Source organism: Strigops habroptila, chromosome 5 (genome assembly GCF_004027225.2).
Source record: "Strigops habroptila isolate Jane chromosome 5, bStrHab1.2.pri, whole genome shotgun sequence".
In the NCBI taxonomy this organism is placed as follows: Eukaryota; Metazoa; Chordata; class Aves; order Psittaciformes; family Psittacidae; genus Strigops; species Strigops habroptila.
Genome location: NC_044281.2, coordinates 71,604,106 through 71,626,898, shown reverse-complemented (window position 1 = coordinate 71,626,898; position 22,793 = coordinate 71,604,106). Strand labels below are relative to the sequence as shown.

Genomic DNA, 22,793 nt, shown 5'->3' with positions numbered 1-22,793 from the left:
TAGCAGTACGTTCTATTTGAGAAGTGTCCACAGGGTGAAACAGTGAAAACTCAACAGTTTTGCAAACTGGACATCCAGAGAATAGAAAATCCTCAACTCCTACATGCTCAGCAGTTTACAATAACTCAACTGGCGAGGCAGGAAAATACTGGTCCAAATGGCCTATTATAACCTTCACCATGACATTATCGTGCCTCCTTGCGGCATCTAAAGCCTGATCTAAAGTACACCTTGTTGTGCAATTTTTGCAAATCCAGCAGGATCTGGATTGCCATGTAACACTCATCTCCTAACAGGTTCTTACAGTCTGTGAAGTCAGCCGGTGATCACCCGGGTCACAATGCAGATCTCGGTATGGCCATACACAGACAAAAGCGGAGCAGAAAGATACACAACTTTGTAAACCCTGTTTTCCTTTATAAAGTTCTTAATAGTAGCTTGCACGTAATTCCCCACAGCATACCCTGCTGCTTCTCTGTATTGCTCGCTCTTGGGTTAAGCATCCTAATGGTAGTCATTATTTCCTATCATGTCAATGATCCGTTTTGAAGTGCATCTTTCCAAGCGCTCCTACTTCCCAAGATGTAAGCCTTAATATACGTTATGCGTGTTAAGAACATCTACTTCATCTCCATGCGTGGCTCGCAGAGTCTCAGATCCTTCTTGTAACACTGTGAGAGTCAGATCTAAGTGAAAATACAGGGTCTGTTGTGGTTTGTAGACTCTTGGGAATAGAGAGAGTTCAAAGAAGAAAACTACAGATGCACTTAGTGTAACACAGCGTAAGCTCCTCCGTTTTGATATAGTGTCTACTTTCAAGTTAGTGCAGCACGAAGCAGAGTGTGGATGCTCCTGGAGACAAACAATAGTAAGAAAATTATTTGAATCTTGGTTAAGGTTTATTTAAAACACTAAATCAAAATTAGTCTCTCACCCGGGGACCGAGTTCATGAAACTGTCACAGACTCGGAGGGCTGGAGATTTACTTTCTTGTCAACAGGAACAAAAGGCTGATTTGTGGAAGGACAATGAAAATAAATATTTGTAGAATTCCTGAAAAGACATTTCACAGAGTTGATACAGCTATACAAACACAACAGCGCAGCTTCTGCAGCCTCGGAGACTCCGAGGTATACCATATGCTGGCAGGGCACGACACAGATGTCTTCGAACAACTTTGCATTAGAAGTCTTCCCTACAGAAACTCTCTGTTTTCATTAATAAAGTGAAAAAAAGAGGTGATTTCCACAAGCAATTTCCCTGCTCTGTACTGACAGCACTTAAACCACCCCAGCCCTGTGTCTTGGGCTGTCACACGTAAACCTGCGCTGCAGAGTGAGACCTAGCAGGCAGGGCAGCGTGCCCTGGAAGAGGAAGGCCTGAAGCACAAACCCAGCCGTGGTTCAATCCCACTCTGCCAATGCAGAGGTGTTTTACCACGGGCCTTTCCTCTTTCATCTCCAGGATCTGTGACAGAGAAAACAACTGCTCTCTAATACGATCAGACTATTTTCTTGCACAGCTTTCAGAACAAGCACAAGCAAGAAGCCACCTTCAGGATAAACTCTCGAGGAGTCATGTGCATAATCAAAGCATCTTTTAAACAAGCACGAGTAGTAGGAGCGCTGCAGGAACAAAAGGCCGCCCTACAAAATCCATCTATTTAAAATACTGTTTATTTGTGATTTAACATTAATTAGCATTACATCTATGAGCAATTTCCGATAACATTTATATATTTTCCACAGGACACAAGAGTTGGCTGGCTCATTCTTTATGCCAAAGCAAGTAAATAGAGGCATTAGCAAAAGGTGCAAATAGTTCACGGGTTGCATTTTAAAAAATATTTATGCACATTGCATTCATTTAAGATATATTCTTAAAAAAGTTATGAAAAGCGTCGTTCACAGGTTACTGTTTCTACATATGTTGTAATACAACACAAATAATGTAGAACATATAAAACAAAACCCAAAAGTTAAGCAACTGAAAGTTTCCACTATGATTAAAAACACTGATTCCAGTATTTAGTGATAGCTAGAAAATTGTTTCCAGGATCCATTCCAACATTGCGTTATCACACTTACACGGTCAAAGCTAACCAGCCCCCAAACATGCTATAATCAACATTTTTGCATGCCAAACCACTCTCCAGCCATATTTAACAATTATATATGGTATAATATTTCAACCGGCAGTTTGGGAATCACATGGATCTTTAAAATGGACTTCCTATTGCGATGGCTGATTTACAGACGATTTGACACAGCGAAGAAAACCCTATGTTAATTTCTATGTTTAGTTTGTATTTACAATACAGTAAAAGTACTAAAATGACACCATCAGTAAAAATGAGTAAGTGGCAGTACCACCCCTACCCATGGCACTAGGCTCTGGTTTGCTCTGGGTTCATCCAAAGGACAACACGGATTCATGAGACCCTTTTACAATTCAAATGAAAGCGAAGAAGAAACCCAAAGTGTTGCACTCTGCATGAATCCATACAAATGATTTCAAACGTCTAATATGGAAATGTCACTTTGCTGATTTAATAAAAATATCCCACAATCCATATCATATATTTAAAAAAAATAATCACCAAACTTTTACTTTCTTTTGTCTCTTCCTATTTTCTTACTATTTCACTTTCCCTTTTAACAGTTTTGTTTCCTTCATTTGGTTATGTTAAGAGATTATTTTTCTTCATTCATTAGCAATACCATGAGAGAAAAATAAAACAACCCACGAGTAATTTTTAAACATGAATCCAGTTCAGTTTTATATGCTTTTATTTTCTGATTCCTAAGTCCCTGGATTCCTGAATTATATTTAAGTATACTCTAACCCAAGCATTCTTAAATACACTCTACTATTAAATGCTTGGTTCACATGCTTATAATACCTTTATACTGAGTGGTATACAAACATTTGAACATATAAAATCTTCTTTTTGTTTTGCCAGTTAAACTAAATTATCAATGTTAAGTGTATAAAACCCCCCTTCTTGAAAAATAAGGGTGTCCCCCTCCCCCCAACTGATAGAATAAAAAAGAAGTCTTCAAAAATTATATTTCACTAAAATGAAATATTTGGCAAAAAAGGTATTGAAGAATGGAATTCTTTAGACATTTTGTATAATTCCAAATAAACTCTCTTACACAGTTTTTTCCCTAATATTATGTGCCAGTGTATAAGATTTCTATACGATCTAATCTTAAAAAAGATTTAAAGGTGTGCTGTTAATATGCACCCACTCAAACAGGGGTACAGAAACCAAATATATGGTCAAAATCGCAATACAGAAATGTATGAGCTGGTTACCAAATGAGACAGCAGTTTGAAAAAGTCCTATGATCACTCAACAGTAACTTTAATAAAGACTTTAGCTGTACTGATCATTTTATGGTCTGCAAAATACTCCAAGCAGAACTTGCTGCTGCATACTGTGATGGTATTTGATCTTGCTATGATGGTAATTGAGCACCTGCCAGTGTAGTCCTACACGAAACTAATGAATGTTTCCAATCCTCATAGCAATTTTGGACACAGTTAAGCGAGAGATGAACTAACCTTCAATTAGCATGAAAGGGATTCTTTGTTTTTTTGTTTGGTTGGTTTTCTTAAAGCAAAACCTCTTCCAGTTCCTTTTTGTTTAGGTTAAAAGTCCAGTTACTGCACACCCCTAACACTACGCTGTTAATGGTCAACTTAAACGTTTAAAATGTGCAATGTCTCCTCGCAACAGAACTGCACTTACGCTTCTACCTTCTCCTTCTTTTTGCTCTTTTTCAGGAAAGAAGGGGTGCGGAATTTCTTCTTCTTCTTTGATGGGGATTTGGATGGTGACCCTTCAGGGGACAGGGCCTCTTCTATCTTTTCAGAGCTTTTAATCGTGATCTCCACGCTCTCCACAGTACTAGTGGTTAGCTGACTGACCCTCTTGGTGAGGTCTTCTTCCACGTCATGCGCATCTTCCTTGCCGTTCACCACCACAACTGGCAGCTCCACAGATATTAGGTTAGCATTCTGGGTGTAGAGATCTTCATGATTTTCTGAAAGAACAGACAATTTTGCAATTATTTCTGTACACCATCATGCAAAAAAACCCAGTATTGAAACAAAGTCTGGACTGTGATCCAAGGAATGAAACCTGAAGTGCTTAGATGTGGTTTTTTTTCCCTTTTATCCACACTTTTACTTATAAGCAGGGAATAGTGTGAAAGTGTCATTAAAGGAAAACAGACTGAAAAAGCTAACCTTATCTCTGGCAGGTACACATACAGCTCAAGCTATATAGAGTATATACAAATACAGTCTGCACAGCATGTACATGTAGTCTCAAGCACATTCAGAATTACACTTCACTGCAAGAGACTACTTTATGAAAATGCAGCCATTCCATCCAGGTGTCTTTGGAGAACTCGCCTTTCGAAATGCCTTCTTAGACTTTGCTGGAAAAGTCTTAGGCAAAAAATCCTAATCTTAACACTTCCAGTAAAATAAAAAATAGAATCTATTCCCTCCACCTTATTAATATCTAAGTTGAAACTCAGACCTGTGTTGGTTTCTGTTTGTTAAAGTATCAGAAAAAAGAATAGGGAGAAACAGTTTTCTGGACAGAGTCCCACCCAGACTTAATAAAAGTGGGCTCTTTTTAGCTCAATCGACTTCATGCAAGTGTATGAATGCAGCAGAATAGTGGATGACTCAGGTTATCAGAGCCATTGGCATTGTACAGAAATCGCATGGAATACCTTCTAATTTTTCGGGGACATTTTGCGGGGATTGAGTTTGTGACTGAATTTGTGACACAGATGAACCGTCATCTGAGAATAATTCCTGTTCAGCATCTGCAGGACAAGATTTGAATTAGTAGCCATGCAAAGTAAAAATCAAGCAAGAATGTCAGTGCTAGTGCTACAAGATTTACAGCTCTGCTAGCATGGTGTTGCTCATGCTGACAACATCAAGAAGTTACAGTACACACTTGAAACTCCACAGAATTATAGATTTACACGTTTATCTGCTAACAATCATTATATATTAGTTCTTTAATAGAAAACACTAAAAAGAGTGGCAGGATTGCATTCTAAGTAGCATGCCCCATGGTTTTATCTGTTAAGTCACACAGTTTGCTGTTATAGTAAGTTATTACGCTATGCCCTGATTGTGATATATAGTAACATTGTTTTATTACACAATATTAGTGGAGAAGAATGTATAGTAAGTGTTATTGTTTAATAAAAAACAAATATATATAAAAATCAATCCTGAATTAGCAATTCTCTATGCAATAATAGTATTGGAAGATGTAAAAAGTGGAAGTAGATGAGTCTTGAACATTGAGAGAACAGAATTAAAACTAAAGAAGCCAAGACCAAACATCTCAGTAAACTTTTGCTCAGCTGGACGCAGACCTGAGCTACTTGATCTAACTTTGATATCAACTTTGAGGAGGAGGAAGTTGGACTAAGATGACCTTCATGGGCTCTTCCAACCTAAGTTATTCTATGATTCTGACAAAAGAAGTCATTATGTTAGTGTGCTTCTGTCAACCCCATTTCTGTGCAAACCTTCCACTGCTTTAATGTTAGCATCAACCAAAGTGAAGAAAGAACAACAAACCCCAAACCAACAACATTTAACAAAAAATTCTGCTGTCTCAAGGAATGATTGGTTCAAAGTAGTTATCAATGGTACATACTAACAACTAATAAGTATACATTTTTTACACCAGGTATTTTCAAACTAAAAATTAACTCATTAAACCCCAACATTTAAAAACACACAACTGACCTTCCAACCCTTGCTGCTTGCGCTCAATTGTTTTCTTGTACTCTTCCAGTTCCTTTTCTGTGAGATGGCTGAATGGGTTGGGTGGTGCTGGTGGTGCATGCTCATCATCTTCAAATTGCATTGGCTGGGAAAGAGAAAACCACAACATTTAACAGTTGAAAAAAAAACCCCAACCAAGTAAGACGTACATCGTTAATGTCTCTTTTTTTCCCCAGACTGGGAAGGAATACAGAAGAAAACCACAAGATGCATCCAGACAAAAATTACCCATTTAATAATAATGAATATTAACTATGTTAATATAGTTAATATTAATTAATATTAATAGAGCTTTAAATCACAATCCTTTTGCAGAAGAACAATCATTATTTGAGGGTTGGGGTTTTTTTTGTATCAAGGGGGACAGCTTTAAAGTAGAGACCTTCTTCAACAGCTTAAACTGCAGGAACTAACATACCCCTCAGAGAAGTGGAGGTCCTTTAGCAACAGGGATTCAAAAATAAGGTTTCTCATATTTTTTTGCAAATGCCCCCAAGTTCTAGGATTTTTCTTTGTAGGAAAGTAACTGTGCTCATGCACCAGTTTAGGAATCTAACTGGAAGAGCTTTTCCAAGATGAATCTTAAAATTATTCTCACGTTGAAAGAAAACTCATTTAGAAAAATATTCTTTTTGCCTGAAATAAATATGCAAATTCAGTGTTATCTCAAAAGAATATTGGAAACCAAAATGAGGAAACAGATGTACTATCCCATGGATAGTTGGAAACCTCTTAGATCTATAGAATTCCAATTACAATTCACCACAGTTTGTTAGATAGCCTTATTAGGGATGTCTGTACTGTTTAGAAGTCAGTCTATTCTATTCAATAAGAGATTAGTGTGGACAGGTCTCCCAAACAGAAGCATGTTTCTAATGAAAGCTGCCTTCTACATGGTCCCATCCCACCTTTTAAACTCATTCTGGGCCTCAATCATTTCCTTTAGCAGCAGTTGCACAGACTGATGAAAAGATAATTTTTGGCACCCTGCATAGCAAAGTTCATCCTCTTTAGCTTAAACGGTCTTAGGCAGGGGTCCTACTTCATTAATATTAATGCTAAGCAAACTTGCCATGCAGATCTCCATTTGAAACTAACATTTAAAACCTTTGAAATGAAACATGAATAAAGTGTATCACACATCCAGAACCTGGCATTAAAATAATCAGTTCTAATAAAGCATTTGGAAAGAAAATGGCCCAAACTGATGTTTGAAAGACAGCCAAATAACCCAAACATTTGTAAATCAATGAATTATGTCTTACTCACCGGACTTGGCTTTTTATCCACAACAATCCCAGCGAGCAGCTGAGACTGTGGTCCTGCTGTCTTTAGGTCATATCGGTTTTGCTCCCTTATCTATACAGAGAAAACAAACTGGATTAGAAACAGATATTTATCTTTAAGAAATCCCATGCCCATCATCTTTGCAAAGCCAGCAACACAGGCAGCAGTGAATGGCTGGAGGATCGAGCTGTATGCTGCTGCACCCAAAAATTAAGAACTCTCCTTCCACCTCTGGATACACCGCATACGTTGTTTTACCCTTTGAGTACTCCCAAATATTCACCCTAGTCCCAGCTACTGCACTTCATGCAAGTAGTATTTAGAAATAAATCCAAGGAGTAGTATGTCTCTGAACCTGTCCTCTCCATCCCATAAATGACCCATGTTAAGCTACTGGAGAGATCTCTGCAGTCACAAAGGTTGGTAAAGTTTTTCCTTCTGTGACTAGCTCACTATTTTCCCCAAACCAACAGCCCTAGCTTCACATTGTCAGTGCTTAAGAGATTGGCAGATCAGATGTAAATACAAATACAGATCATTTTAAAAAAAAAAAATCTATAACATAAAAATAGGAATAAACTATCTAATGAGACAGTGACATGCATAAGTTTAAAAAATCACTGTCTGGGGCTTGTACTATTGTGCCTTTCCACTTCTAAGGAAGGGAGTTTCTCCTTCTAACTCCAGTTCAGTCCCCACAGACACTGATATGGTGCCTTCCACGAAAGAAAAGAATATGTAATCAAATGGGAAGTGTCCTGAATATCTGTTAATATAGTTATGTCTAGGGTGGAGTATTTGGCCAGTCTAACAGTCAGTATCTTATGTGCTGGAAGGGAAAAGCAGTGAGATATTTGTGTTTAGAGAGAGGTCCAACGATGATCTCTCATTTTGTCTTTTTACCGCCATTAGGAAGCGGACTGGACCATAGAAGCTCCACCTTAATAAGTGCTAGGCAAATTAATAGAGAACAGAGTGACATTACAGTCTGAGATTGAATCATGCTCTAGATGACGCACAGCAATTTGGTTCATGTTGACACCTAATTATTCACTAAATATAATGCTAAATAGCGGGGACTACCATTTCCACTCTATCATTTCCAGAGTTAATACTCAACATTCATCAAACTATTACATTCAAAACTTATATATATAGAGTATATGTATTTACAGACTTCATGTATATCATACATTTAAATAAATGCTTCTTAGTGCCAAAAAAAGGTAAAAAACTTCTTAGCAAAATCAGAACATTTGAACATGTTATTTTACTGCTGTGTTGGGTCATTACTTGAACATATAATTTTATTCAGGAATGTTACAATTTTCATTTCATTACACTTTTACCTTATTTCTCTTTTCCAGCACTTCACTTGGGTTTGTGTTTAGAGGAACAAATTGGTTTGGATCTTCAATTTTGATTGGTGTTCCTCCACTAGTCTTAGAGGAGTCATCAGCTTTCATCCACTTAAAGAAAAAACAACCAAAAAAAGCTAAACACACCAGCATGATGGGGAGGAACAATTTTCAGCATTGTCCTAGTGTTAAAGAAGAGATATAAAGAAAGGACCTTCCGACTTTATTCTCAATTCCACATGCCACTCACAAAATAATCCCAGCTCCTTGCAGGTTTGTGTGTTTGCCCAGGAGGATTTAAGTTGCCCTGGACATGTACCATCAAGATTGCTTTTTGTGAACAGTCAAATACATTCCTGAAAAATACCAGGGTTTAAATCAGTTGCTGAGGGCGTTTCTCCCAAACTTCAGTTTAAAAACTCGCTAGCCTGCCAGCAGGAGGAGCTGATGCTTTTACAGTTGTACTATGCAACTGGGAGTAGCCTGATAGCAAATAACATGCTTCGTAGTCCCAAAAGAGCCACCTCTCTCCATGCTGGAAACACAGTGAAAGTATCTTGGTGAGCCAAAGGAGGAGGAAAAATCTTGATCACTATTAAAAGTAGTAGCATGAACAGACTCTTCGAAGTCTGTTTTCAGTAGGCGCGCAAACAGGAAAGGGGCAATTAGAGACGAATTAGAGCTTGTATCTCCCATTGGTAGAGAACAGAACAACCCATGGGTGATTTAAAACCTTACTATGCTTGGTGAATAATTAGTAGCACAGAAAGATATGGTAGAAAACCTGTTTTCTACTTCAGGAATCAAAAGAGCTACTAACAAAAGGGAAATCACTACTAGATTTTATCATAAACTGTTACACTTCCAAACAGTTAAACCTCCCTTCCCCAAACAGAGGGGGCCCTTAGTGCTAATGTCGTTAAGTCTCCCCAAAGCCTATTTTTATTTGCTCAATACGCTTATTTGCTAATCCTGTTAAAGATTTCTTCATATAAACTGAGTAATTTACTTTCAAGTAGTGCAAAAACTAAGCGACCTCCTGAAATATCTACCTACCGTGATCTTAGTCCTGGGACTGGTTTCCCCGTTCCAGGACTCCTCAGGCACATTAACTTTCAAGTATGTGTTTGGAGAGTTCAGCCATCTTGTCTTTTCTCTTTGTTGCCTCTGTGCCAGGAATTTCAGGGGGGAAAGCGGGACTGTATCATCTTCAAAGGAAAAGGCAGTCACAGTGGCTGGAATCTCCACGTCACTCTTATGTCTGGGTTTTTCCCTGACTAGTGGTTGCCTATAGGCATAGCCAGTTCTGTATCCCTATGGAGAGGGAAGTAAAAAAGGAAAAAGTGTTTAAAAAATTAAAAAGTAATAAAGAATAAATAAACAAAATCAGAAAAAGGTATCCAAAGAAGTCACGGAAGTTTTGTGTGCTGCTCTGTATTAAAGAGATCTACTGAGCTCTTCAGGGAACAGGCTAGTGGTGTTGCCCATCGCTAATTCATACTATTAGCATTCAAGAGACCCATTTAAATTAGAGTACAGCAGCAGCTGGACAGGACCCCACTCACACTTCATCTTCCTCCCACCTTCATGAATGCATGACCACCAAATGATCCCCTGCTCAGATTGTGACCTAGGTGGCGTTCGTATCTGTCTTGCACAATAGCACATCCTTGTTGATGACAGTCTCCCATACCTCACTCTAATTTGTATTGAAAGCTGTTCCAGAATTCAGAGTCCAGTGAAATGGACATTTCAAACAAATAATAAGTTTTCCTCTTACTGACTAATATTAGAGTTAATAAAAAAATATAGATGGAATCTGCTCTATTTACTAGGTGGCCATTAAAATATATTTTTACTATTAAGCTACTATAAAGAGCAAATATGCTTGTGAGATGGGCTGGACAAAATTTAAGTTCAAAACATTATAAATTCTTATCAAGACATAATACTACTGTCAGATACAGTGACACAATAAGAACTAAACCAAGGAGAAGAGATTTCATGTACAATAATAGTTACTCCATCTTCATTTTCAAACTCGCAATGAAACCAGAAACAACTGTTTGCTTTACAGAAGCTAATCCTACACTCAGAGCTTACAGAGACTATATGGACAATGCCATCAACATGCTCTCACCAGGTTGTCCAGCATCCGCATGAGTGCTTCAAATTCTTGCTCCCCAGCTTTCCATTTCTGCTGCGAAGCCATATTAACCCCACCACCTCCAGCTGCTGCCACACCATGTGTGAAAGGCTTGAACTTCTGCACATCCAGTAGTAGGAGATTGTCTATCCCACCTGCTCCAGCTAATGCATGAACCTAGAGACATCAATGAGCATATTTCATTTGTGGAAAAGCTTTTGGGTTCTCTGCTTTTCTGAGTTCACAGGAGAAACACACTTAAACATATGTTGCAGTTGTTTCACAGGCTAGTTTTCTACTGTGCAAAAAAGTATTAAAACGTATAGCAAGTGATTCTTCTGGAAAGGATGATAATATCAGCTAAAAAGGACTTTAAGAGGAGTAGACTCAGACACTAGTTTTCAGAGTACTTAAAAAAGGTCCTTCCTGCATCACAAGACTAAAAATTTTTCATTTTTATATCCATTTCAACATGAATGAGTGATCAAATGCAAAATAAATGGCAGGAAAAGGGAGGAAAGGAAAGGAGTGGGAGGCTGCCATTTGCACCTCTAATCGCCTGTGTGGGAGGACAGGGTCACTGGAGAACAAGTAAGAGCAAAGGGATGAAGTTTCTGGGGGTGCATTCAAGAGCGATAGAAGGTGAGGACCCTTTCAGTGGTCTCTCTCCACAGGTTATAGATAATATCTAGGTACTTAACTAGGTAACCAACAAAACAGAAACAACTAATACTGGGTTGCAGATTATTTTAAAATACCCTCTACCATTGCTTCAAAGACCTTTTGTTTATTTGGTTTTACAAATATTTGTGATCATAGGGAGAAGCTTCTTTTCTTGTCCCAACATTCAGCTTTGATAAACAAGCTGGATGTCAAGAGATCTTAACTCACACTTCCCACATGCAGTGAGCACCACTGAATCTATTACCCAACAGATTCTCTGCATGAAGCTCACTCTCCACAGCATGGAACAAAACCTGTACCCTTCAGAGTGTAACAACACTGGCACTCTTTCTAGGAAGACTGTATTTGTGCTCTTCCTTCTTCTATTTTCCTCATTATTCCAATTTCTCTGACTTTGACTTGGCATATGATTACTGGATTCCACAACCCCAAATATTCTGTAATATTAGAGATCTTCCCAGCTGGGATGTAATCTGCAACTCAGCAGCAGCAGTGTTTGAAATGAAATACAGATAAATTCTCTCTCACCTGTGTTTCACAGGCCAGTTGCACATTAAAAATATAGTGGAATGCTTCTTCCAGTGTCTCTCCTAGTGCTACCACACCATGGTTTCTCAATACTAATACCTAGTAAATGAAGACACTAATGTTAAATGGTAGAAACTGTCACAGTACATGAAAATTGTTTATGAAGAGCGTGAATGAGGTTGAATACCTTGCAACTGGGTCCAAGAACTTTCTGAAGCTGAATTCGCTCTTCCTGCTCATCAAGAGATCCCTGGTAGTTGTAATACGCAACATCTCCCAGAATCAGAGCCTCTTGTGATATAGGAAGGATGCCACACTTCATAGATGAAACCTGTTTCAAGAAAATTAATTACTTACTGATAATTAGGAAAAAATGAAATTCTTAAGCCCCACATCTCAACCACCCAAGCCTTAGCAGGATGTATTACCAGAGGAGATACAAACTTTCTACAGCGAAAACTTAGAAACAATACCTTTTTTTTCCCCAACTCCCCCAGTTTGCAATAGGGTGACAGAGCTGCTGCTACCCAACCTAAGCACAGAGTCATTACAGGAAAAGACAAATTATCCCAGCTGAGTTAATATCTGTGATTTTTATCCATGTGTAATTCCCAGTATAAGCCTACTTAATGGTTTTTCCTTCTTTCCCACACTTATAACTTCAAAAAGCTAGTATAAAAAGTTATTCTTTTTTTTTGTCTGTAGTCAAGGTATGCATGTGTATGCATTTAAATATAAAATAATACAAATTTATCTATTTATCTCAAACCAATTCTTTCAAGTCTCCTTACATTTTTATCACTGTTACACAGACTGTTTTAAGCTTTTATGTTAACTATGACTTTTTAATAGAGGGGTGAATCCAAACTGAACACAACTACTAATTAAGCCACTTAAAAATGAAGTCGCATCATGCAAATGATGCAGAAAAGCAGAGAATCCAACAGCTTTTCCACAAATGATGATGTATACAGCACATTATATGGTCTAAGACGCTATAAATGAAGCCTGTGTAAACTATGTACTTTACAGCCTCCTCAACCTGAGTACAGTTGTACCTCAGCACCAGTTTATAGGTACCCATTTCACTGCACTGGCCCAGCCCTCTTTTCTCTGCTTATTTGATAACCTCACGCCTTTCTTTACCAGTGGAGAGTCAATGCTAAAACAAAACTGCCATGAGCAGTGATTCAGATTCAGAAACGTGCTCTAAGTTCATGAGGTAAACCTGTTTTCTTTTTATGCAAGAAGGAAGACTTACAGCTGCTGTTGCAGGAGTATGTATGTGTATTACACATCTGACATCAGGGCGCATGGAGTAAATGGCCACGTGTGGGCTGAATCCTGCATTGTCAATACTTAGACTCGTACTTCCCTGGTCAACTACATCTCCCAGGATGTTTACTTTAACCTGGAAAAGTCAAACAAAGGAACAATATTCAAAACAGTTTGCAACAACTGACAACACTCCCTTTCTCACTTGGTACCAAATCTTCCCCCCACGTATTTATGGGTCAGAGCATTAAAAACCCATAGGAGAAACCATGAATCTGTGTGTCAATAAACCATCCTGCTGTCCAAACCCGATAGCTGTTGGAAGTCCAGCCATGGAAGATAAGACACCGATACAACATATATTCCTCTTCGGTCTAACTGACCTTTCCTTGTTTCTGACTTTTGAAACTGAATTTCATTAACATTTCCTACATTTTAAAGATGAAGACAATTCAGCCCCTGAGAAATTTCCAGTAAGAAAATTAAATGCATGAGGAATTTTCAATTTCATAGGAACATTAAAATAATAATTCCAGGATCCACAAAAAACAACAGCAGGGTTATATCAGGTTCTCTTGTTTGTATTTTGGTTCTGTGTTTGCTGGTGTAATGCTATCAGTCTCAATCTGCTACCCCTTTCAACTGGAGGCAGTTTCTTTACAGACATGTACTGACATGAAGAACATATGGCAGGTTCTGCACCAAAAGATGCGTGACTTAGCAACTACCATTGCCTAAATGCCCGTCTGTAACTTCACCCAGCTCCTTTGTTTGGTCTGGAGAAGATTATTCAACTTTATTTCCCTGTATATAAAGATAAGAGCTGATTCTACTAACACGACTCCTACAGAGTCGTTTCATATGTATTACCATATTGTTGGGTTATAAAAAATTGCAGTTACACTGAGGATATTTGATCAGCTTCATCAGACAAGAAAACAAAACACTGCTGCTTCACATTGAAGCTGAAGACAAAGTAACAGAAAGCAAAGCTAAACCCAAAAAGAAATGCTGAGGACAAAGGATGCTAGTACCTAAATAGTTAATCAGCTTTTCATCTGGTGGGTAAACATTAAAAACCAAATAACAGCATGATTATAGTTTAGAAGACCATTTAACAGCCACAAAAGTTTTTCAGGTGACAGGTTAAGCCTTGCTGGTTATTACAGCAGGTGAATCACGTACCAAATTAGAAGCTGAAGCTTCAGAAAAGGACAGACCTCTTGGAATGATTAGAATATGGTCATGTTCTTTGCTCACTCTTACCTGCAAAGGAGGAAGAAAATGGATTAATGATCTATTTGTGAATTTGTATTATTCAGGGGGGAAATTGATTCGAATGAATGGGTAAGATTCCAATTTTTAGTCTCTAAAATACTTACTGTGATATAGGCATTTGGCAAATGTGCCCACCCAAACAAGTCCGCCAATCTGTATAAACTGGCTAACTTGCAGCGAGTAAGTTTTTCTCCCTTAACAAACGAGGAGGTATCTATCCCAGGTAGATCATTGATGGGTGTAATCATGCCATGGCCTGAAAAACAGATTAAAAACCAAAAAGATGATGGCCAGTTGGACAATTAAATAACTCCTAGCTATGCCATGATTTTCCAGAAACCATGTAGTTTAATTGTTAGCATAGCAGTACCAGCAATTCATACACTGGAATTGCACTGCTGGGATTGCTGAGGTCTGTACCAAAATCTCTGTTACTTTAAGACACTAGGAACCATACCCCAAATTTAAGTCTTCATCTCTTTTTAAAACATGAGAGAGGTGAAATAAAGGTTTCCTTTGAAAAGGAAAAGATTTTAAGCTCTCTCCTGAGTCAACGTCCTATTTAGGACTGGAACTGTGCTATAGACATTTGTCACTAATGAAGTATTTTTACATATCACTTTGTAAATGACAGCAGAACACATTCCTGCTGGACTTCTGACACCAGTATAACTAACTTGAAAAGATGTTTCAGTCTCAGCACTTAAATTTAGTCCTAATGAAGAAATTAGAGTTCTCAAACACTTACACAGAAGAGGTCACTTCTTAACAGTGAAATTACAGAGATCAATTTATGTCTGAACTGTGACTACACAAACATATCCCTTTCCCCTTTATGGATGCATGATATCCCTTCGAGAGCTCCGGCCTTTGCTTACAGGGAAAGTTACGACCAGAAGAGGTAAAAGTCATTTTGGTTTTCAAGAAAAAGAGAATGCACTTTGAGATTAGGCTCCCTGTCCGAGTCCCTGGGCAAACACAGCAGACGCAACAGTTGGACCCACACTCTCACTAACCAAACAGAGACGTGGGGATGAGATTATTTGGATTCTCTGTTGTTCTCTTCTACTTGTTTTGTTAAATGAACTCTGAAGTGTCATTGTGTGACCAGTTCTCAAAAGATTCTGAATGTTGACAGCTGCTGCTGTACTTCAGGCTTGTAAGTTCCCATATGATGTCCACCCACAGAATTTAAATTGACTTCAATGTTTCAGCACTTCATGACTTGGAAAGAAGAACTTGGGTGTTTACTGCAAGATCCTAGCGACACCTTTATAACTGGAGTGCATACTACAAGCTGTTTTTAACTGTGGGAGCTGTTTGTGTAATGATTCAGTTTGACAGTCTATTCTCCCCCCTCTTTTTTTTTTTTACATAACAATTTTTATGCAAGAGTAGGAAAATAAACAATCTTAGTGGTTATGTATTTCACATCTCAGTTTATGCTCGTGTTAAACTGCTAATAGTAACAGGGCACAGCGTTTTGTTCCCTACTTCAGTTTAACTTTTATTAGCAAATTCTAGAATAACTGAGTGTGAGGATGCCAAACATTTTGGATATCACTACACAAATCAAGGAATTTGAGAGAAAGAAGCCTGAAAAGGAGAGTTAAGGCCACCATCTGCATTTCTTCACAGCTGAAGCAAGCTCTGACAGAACTTTCATTCAAAGAAAGAGGAAATCCCAGAATTGCTAAGCCCTGCTGATAATAAAAAAAGGAAGAGAAAAAGTGCAATTATATATATAATTCACTTACTGAGTGAAGATGAGGAAAAACCTGAAAAAGAGCTTGCTGTAATGTATTCAGCAATCTGCTGTAACGCAAGCAGTCCAGTGGGGTTATTGCCCTTCTTCATCTGTTCTTGAATAAGGCATTCCAGATCTTCTCTAAAAGCCTGTAGAAACATTTGAGAATCATCAAGGAAACCTGGCTTTGATAGAAGTAAATTATAGGTGGGGCTAGTAGCTTTGCCTGTTATTACTGTTACATGAAACTTCCCCTTAGACCTTGTTTTTATCTGCTTATACCTTTGCCAAACTTTAACCATCTGACCTAAACTTTGTGTGTTAAGTACTGGCAATTTTTGGCATGAGAGGAAAGAGTTTGGTCACAGAAGGCTAACAAGATTAAATGTATTTTTGTAAATAACAACAAAAATAATTTTTATCAATAATTAAAGAGTTTTTCATATTTTGGAAGAGGTACACGAAATTCAATCAGCTTTTAGTGCTGGATGTTCTTTTAATTCAGTAATCTTTCTGAAAACCCATCCAAATTGTGATAAAGTTATAAACAACTGTAAAACTGGAGGTCATTCATGCTCAAGTAGTATCACAGACATGCAAAAGCTAGAAGGGAAGTTGGGATGTCATCTCCTCCCTATTTCTCTTTCTCGCAGAGGGAAAATGCCTTCCCTCCTGTATAAAATGTCCGCAAGCCCAAGGGACAAACTCTTGCAGAATACATCATGAAAAAGGTTTTCACAGTATCACATTTAATCCACTATGCACTATGGACAAAGCCTGTTCCTTCCAGATGACGGATTAACCACTATCCACTACAAACACCTGTCCTAAGGACTACTTCAGTCCTGACATTTCTAGACCAAGTAAATTCAGTTCCTTTAAAACTTCCTTATGGATTATATTTTCTAACCCTCTCATGATTTTCTGGCAGCAGCTTCCAGCTTTTGTCTGAATCAGCAGTATGCAAAGCTGCACACAACACGAGCTGAGGTGTACTGCAAATGCTCTTGCTGGCTCATAACAGAAAGACATTTGGTGTCTTTAACCACACAGCTGACTCCTATTATAACTCCAGGCTATTCCCTGTATGCAATTGCTCCTTTCAGTTTGCCTTTCTTAGCACAGTACATGCTTTCAATTAAAACAGAAAATAGTTCTATATGGCAAATGTAATTTTTCACTGAATTTTAATTCAGTGCTCCAAAACACCCACTTTGTTGGGTAAAATCCACCAACCCCACGACATAATCAGTTCATTAACAGGTTTTGAGAGAGTGCTACCCCAGTAAAACACCCTCAAGACTCTGCTTGATATGGCCTCTCAGCTGGACAGCTTAGCATCCATAACTACACTTTAATATCCAAGCTTTCAGACACCCAGGCTCTTCCTTGAAGTAATCTTGTTGGGATCATGTGTACCTGTGACTTGCTAGATTTCCACAAGTAAATTCACATGTACTGACTACACAGTGATCTGTTCCACGGATCTCTTGGTGTAGACCAGACTATGCATGCAGCATCCCCCGCACAACAACCTCTTGCTGGCCTGAAGATACATGGGCAAAGTCAGGTTTTAATCTTTAGTGGCTGTTATAAGATCTATGCAGGAGAGGAAAGGAGCAGATGGGGAAAAGGAAAGAACAAACCAGAAATCAAGTGAGGAAAGGTACCTAACTCGGACTGGGAGAAAAGAAGTGAAGGTATGGGAGGTGCACTAGGTGCACTAGTATCAGCACTAGGAGCATATAAGGGAAACTGATGGGAGGTAATTATGGGGAGGTAATTGCCAGAAAGGCAAATAAGGATTTGTGGAAAACAACAAGTGGTTGGAGAAAACATCCTGACTTTCATCCTTCATCTATCAGCAGGTGACTGTGAAACCCAATCCCCTCAAACAGCTCCAAGGATGGCCATTATCATCATGTCTCCATGTGTTCCAATGACAATGTGGGTGCCACTCTCACTGACAAACCCACGAGCACTGTACCCAGCCTGGAACTCGAATGTGGCCACAAGCCCAGACTGCTGGAAGTCACGACATGCAGAGCATGTTTCTTTGCCCCTCTTGCACACAGATGATAATCACACAGGTACTAATTGCACACAATAATACACAGGTAATGATCTTTAAGCATAGCACAGTTGTCTTGTCCCCATGCCTCGTTTGGCACACAGTGGCTAGTTCTCACTAGGGAAGAAATTTAATGTATTTTCCTCTTCTCATGGCTCAGCATGCGGCCCTGTGCCTTTTTTGCTTGCTACACACACTCTGTTGAGATGACAATTATTGTTTATCTCTCAAGATTTTCTCTGGGCAGATAATTACTGTAAATCCAAGTGCTTCACAAGCATTAATTTACTAATCCCTGAAACATGTCTTTAAGGGACAGCAGGGCTCGGTCATCATTTCCACAGAATCAGCAGCAAGGAGTTCGAGTTCAGATGATTCCACCAGTTTGGGACATTCATTCCGAGAGGCCCAGAGCCCCATTTGTAGAGCACTGTAGCTTCTTACATACTCAAAGCACAACTCTTCGTGCAAGTTCAAGTGCAGCACTGAATGTTCAATGTGCTGCCATACCTCAGGGTAATGAGGTGGATACACAGAGAATCACAATCTGCAAAAACAGGAAACAGATGATTCAGAATGACCCATGGCAGCCCAGTTTAAATCCTTGTGGTTGGTTGGTATCTGAATCTGAGCATCTCTCACTACAACCAAAGTGGGTTTGAATGAAATTCAGATGCATGTGATTTAGACAACCCCTGTAGAAGACACAAGCATTTTTTGCATAACTAGAAGAAAGCATTTTCATGGTCAAACAGCTCACAATGGATAGAAAAAGGAGTTAAGGTCTAACCTTTATGTTCTACCAACCTGCCTGAAAGTGCCAAAACCCCATAAAATAACAACAGAGGTATGTCCTTGGCCCTTTGCACATGATATCCCCCACATTACAGAAGATTTCCCCTACTCCCCTACACATAAACCACACTTCCAAGCACCTGCCATCCCAACGCCAGCTTGCTTTTCTGCTTTTCTGTTCACCACGAAGCTATGGTTTTATGGCACCTTCTCCTTCTGTACCTGTGATCTATTAAGACTGCAGAAAGAAAAGCTGGCCAACATATTTCATCAGCAAGATACACTAACACTCATTTTCAAATTCTGTCATTCCAAGCTATTCGATTACTTCTCAAATATTCCTGAAAGAGGCTCCCTGCAAGAGAGCTCGGCCATTTCACACTCTGCACGGCTGAAATGCTCTTTCGCTCTTGTTTATAATGTGTATACAAGGAAACTGCACATCTGTAGTCTCCTGGGGGCCATATGGAAGACAGAAATCATGAAATTCATGGAAGTATTTGCTTGGGAGGAGATGGAGAAAAACAGTTATCTGCATTACATCAAATCACTCTCACTTCAATTCAACAAGGACTATAAAAAGGATCTGCAAAAGCATTCACAGTAAATGCTTATTAGTCATATTCAGATTTTACTTTTTTTAAACCTGTACGAGTAATGTTACTTCTTACGACAGAAAAAAGGGCAGTGTAATGTATTTCAGGCAATTTTTGAGAGAAAGATTTCTATTTCTTATTGTATTTTTAACTCTGCTTTCCGATCATGCTATTTTCATTCTTCTGAGCTCAGTTTTAGCTCTTTAATGTTAACAGCAATATATTATACACTTGCTGAGGCTACTACAAATAAGGAGCAAAAATGGAGGTTTGGGATGAGGTGTAATATGAGGTGAGGGTATGGATGAAGTGCCTCAATATAAAGCACGCAATTTATCCACGTGCTAGCATGCAGCCATGTTTTCTAGCAGACTGCAGCCTTCAGTGTGTCACACACATGACTCATGCACATTTCTCCATGAATATTTATGAATATTTCAATACTTTCTGTTTACTGCTGCAGACCTTTAAAACTTGGATTTTTCTATGTCCTTAGATAACCGTCTCACGTGCTAACATAACCTCCCTCCTTTGGGAAGGATAGGCTTATATGAAGGGCATCACCTTCTTCTGGACAACAACTTACCTTAAATATTAGCCATTACCTGAATCATATTTACTGGAGCTTTCACTCTACAACACTGATTTCTGTAAAACCAGTACTATGCAGGGCTTTGATTTTGGGATCTGACCCATTCAGCAGCAGGAATCTGCTTCTGAAAACCTAACTGCAGCCTGGAGGCCAAGTGGTTTGGTTTTGCTTTAATTCATGAGACTGTAATATATATATATATGGCATTACACTACAACTGCCCACAAGTGACCAAGTAAAAGTCATGCTTCAGAGAGACGTTTTCAAAAAGATGACAAGCACTCTGCTCTGGCACAAAGCACATATTTTTCAAGCAGAAAGGTCATTAGTAGTCTCAGATGTAGTATTTGACAAGAAAATGCTGACAAAAGAAAAACCGTACTGTCAGATAAATGAAAAATTATGTTATTCAGCTGCATGCTCGGCATTGCTCAAAAACGAGAAAGTTTCAGCTCTGGGATTTAAACAGCTCTTTGGGTACACGTGGGTTTTTTTGGTTTGTTTGTTTTAAACCACTAAAACTTTAGACATAAGATGATACAATAAGAGCAGTGACTTTTTACAGCGGGGTCCAAGTCCCAAAGCAGGAAACACAGCACCTCATGGCTGCCCATCAACACGGTTGCCCCATCAACACAGCTGCACCACTTCTGGACCTGCCTGTGCCTGTGCTGGTGCCACCTCAAAGCTGCTGCCTGGATAACCCACCCTGCCGGCTTGAGAATCATTTCCTGTTTGCACAAGCATCCTTCTGCCTGCGGCGAGCTCACCCACCCATCCAAGCACCAGTATCCCTCCCCTTGTTTGGGCTGGAACAGCACTTTGAGCATCCTGCTGCAAGTTTGCATAGAAAACAGCCCGTAGTAAGGAAACTGGGCCCGTGATAGCTATTGGAAAGGAGGTAAAGTGACATTTCAGACAAGATGCACAACTAGGAGGATGCTGAGCAGAGCTTTTTTCACCTGGGAGCACACAGCCACCCAAGTGAATAGCCTGACCTCAGTTTGCAGCAGGCTGCAAACTCCTCTCCACTACTGCCAGCTGAGGTGGTTGTCTTCAAAACTGCAGTGAGCTGAACTACACTGAGTTACACCAGAGGAAAACATAGTTTTGCATTTACACCATGAGCCAAAGCACCTCCTGCCCAGCCAAGCCTACCAGCTGCTGACCCAACTGCCCTAAGCTGGTCTGCTTCCAGTTTACCCATCTTCTGAGTGCCACTTCATCACCTTGCATAAAGACATGAGCTTCCCACAACTCTCCAGTAAAAACATACAGGGCAGCTCAGCCTGTTCCTAAAACCTTTTCTAGAATGCCATGGATTCTAAACTTTCTGTTTCTAAAACTCCAGCCAGCTCTTTTACACCAGCTTAGCCAGCCTTGCATGGTACTGCAGCCTGCAGAACAGATACAGCTTTTCTTACCGAGTCATTAGTTGCATGATTAGGTCAAGGTCTTTATAAGATCGTAAAACTGCTTCTCCAGAAATAGTTGCAATCATCTTCCAAATACACATCATAAACTCTAACAGTTGAGATGCAAAAACCTTTCGGCTTAGACCTGAGGGCTCTCTGAAACTCAGCAATAAAGTTACAAGCCTCAGTTCTGACTCATTTACTTCCGTTTTCATTCAGGACAGTCTAAGTGTGAGCTGACAGTGTAGACTGGGGCTCTTAAGAATCAAAACAACATTTGCATGTACCAGTTGACAACTGGTCTTTTTCAGTCAACATAAGCAGAAAAACTAGAATAACCAACTTGCCAGAATGACCTATTTTACATGTATACACATCTATATACATAGCACAAAATAATAATGTTGCTAGAAAATTTTAGTATTAATCTCTTCATCTTGGTAGGCAGCTGTCTGAGAACATTAAGAGGTATGCAGGTTCGTATCTTTTTATGCTGTTTCTTGTTTGTTGACTATTGATTTCTTCATGCAGTCCTTATTCATTCAAAAGAAGTAGAAATAAAATTATAAGGAAACAAAAAATTCTTTGTAAATAGATAAAACAATAGTATACAGGTAATCTCCAAGTACTCCACACCACTGCAAACCTTTAAGAAGAGAAAGCACATGCTCACATCAGGACTAATTACACTAGGTCCAAACAATTTTATATATCAGTCTACAGGAAGGTAGCTAGAAAAGCGATGTGAGGTCCCTCCATTTAATAGCAGCACTGCTGTTAGCCTAGAAGCTGCAGAACAAGAAACCCCATCATCCATTTTCACTCTTGCCCATTTTTGATTAGAGTTTATACATCTTAAATCCATTTTTAAACAAGGTCTAATTCAACTTACCTACATACAAGCGCACCCACACTGAGCCTCAAAGCCAAATCACCACCATTGGAGGAAAGGTTTAAAACAACTTAACTGGTATTTTGCTCTCGAGAGCACGCCTGTGCTGTAAATGCAGCTGCCCAGGGAGAGGAAGACAGACCTCCACCGAAAGAGCCGATGTGGCTTTGTGACAGGCTGTTTCAAGACTGGAGTTTAGATACAAACAACCGGTGCCCTAAGTGGAAAAGGGTGGAGCTGGCCACAAAAAAACCGCCAGTGAGTTAAGGCTGGTGGGGAGAAGATAAGAGTCAC

At 39.2% G+C, this 22,793-nt stretch overlaps 1 protein-coding gene across 4 annotated transcripts in view; it reads right to left on the bottom strand.

Annotated features, from left to right (window-relative positions):
- Positions 1-1,657: 1,657 nt before the first annotated feature.
- Positions 1,658-22,793, bottom strand: part of ADD3 (adducin 3) — a 100,654-nt gene continuing 79,518 nt past the window's right edge. For 2 of the 4 annotated variants that reach the window (XM_030486630.2, XM_030486631.1), the window contains 13 exons: positions 16,149-16,287; positions 14,496-14,647; positions 14,299-14,379; positions 13,100-13,249; positions 12,026-12,169; positions 11,839-11,937; positions 10,621-10,803; positions 9,537-9,794; positions 8,472-8,591; positions 7,105-7,194; positions 5,797-5,920; positions 4,755-4,850; positions 1,658-4,052 (listed from right to left, as the gene is read on the bottom strand). In XM_030486630.2, the coding sequence (XP_030342490.1) occupies positions 3,754-4,052; positions 4,755-4,850; positions 5,797-5,920; positions 7,105-7,194; positions 8,472-8,591; positions 9,537-9,794; positions 10,621-10,803; positions 11,839-11,937; positions 12,026-12,169; positions 13,100-13,249; positions 14,299-14,379; positions 14,496-14,647; positions 16,149-16,287 (1,935 nt within the window). In that variant the 3' untranslated portion in view covers positions 1,658-3,753. Of the gene's footprint in view, positions 4,053-4,754; positions 4,851-5,796; positions 5,921-7,104; positions 7,195-8,471; positions 8,592-9,536; positions 9,795-10,620; positions 10,804-11,838; positions 11,938-12,025; positions 12,170-13,099; positions 13,250-14,298; positions 14,380-14,495; positions 14,648-16,148; positions 16,288-22,574; positions 22,677-22,793 lie in introns of those variants that run through there. The other 2 variants (XM_030486633.1, XM_030486632.2) reach the window with 2 other exon arrangements.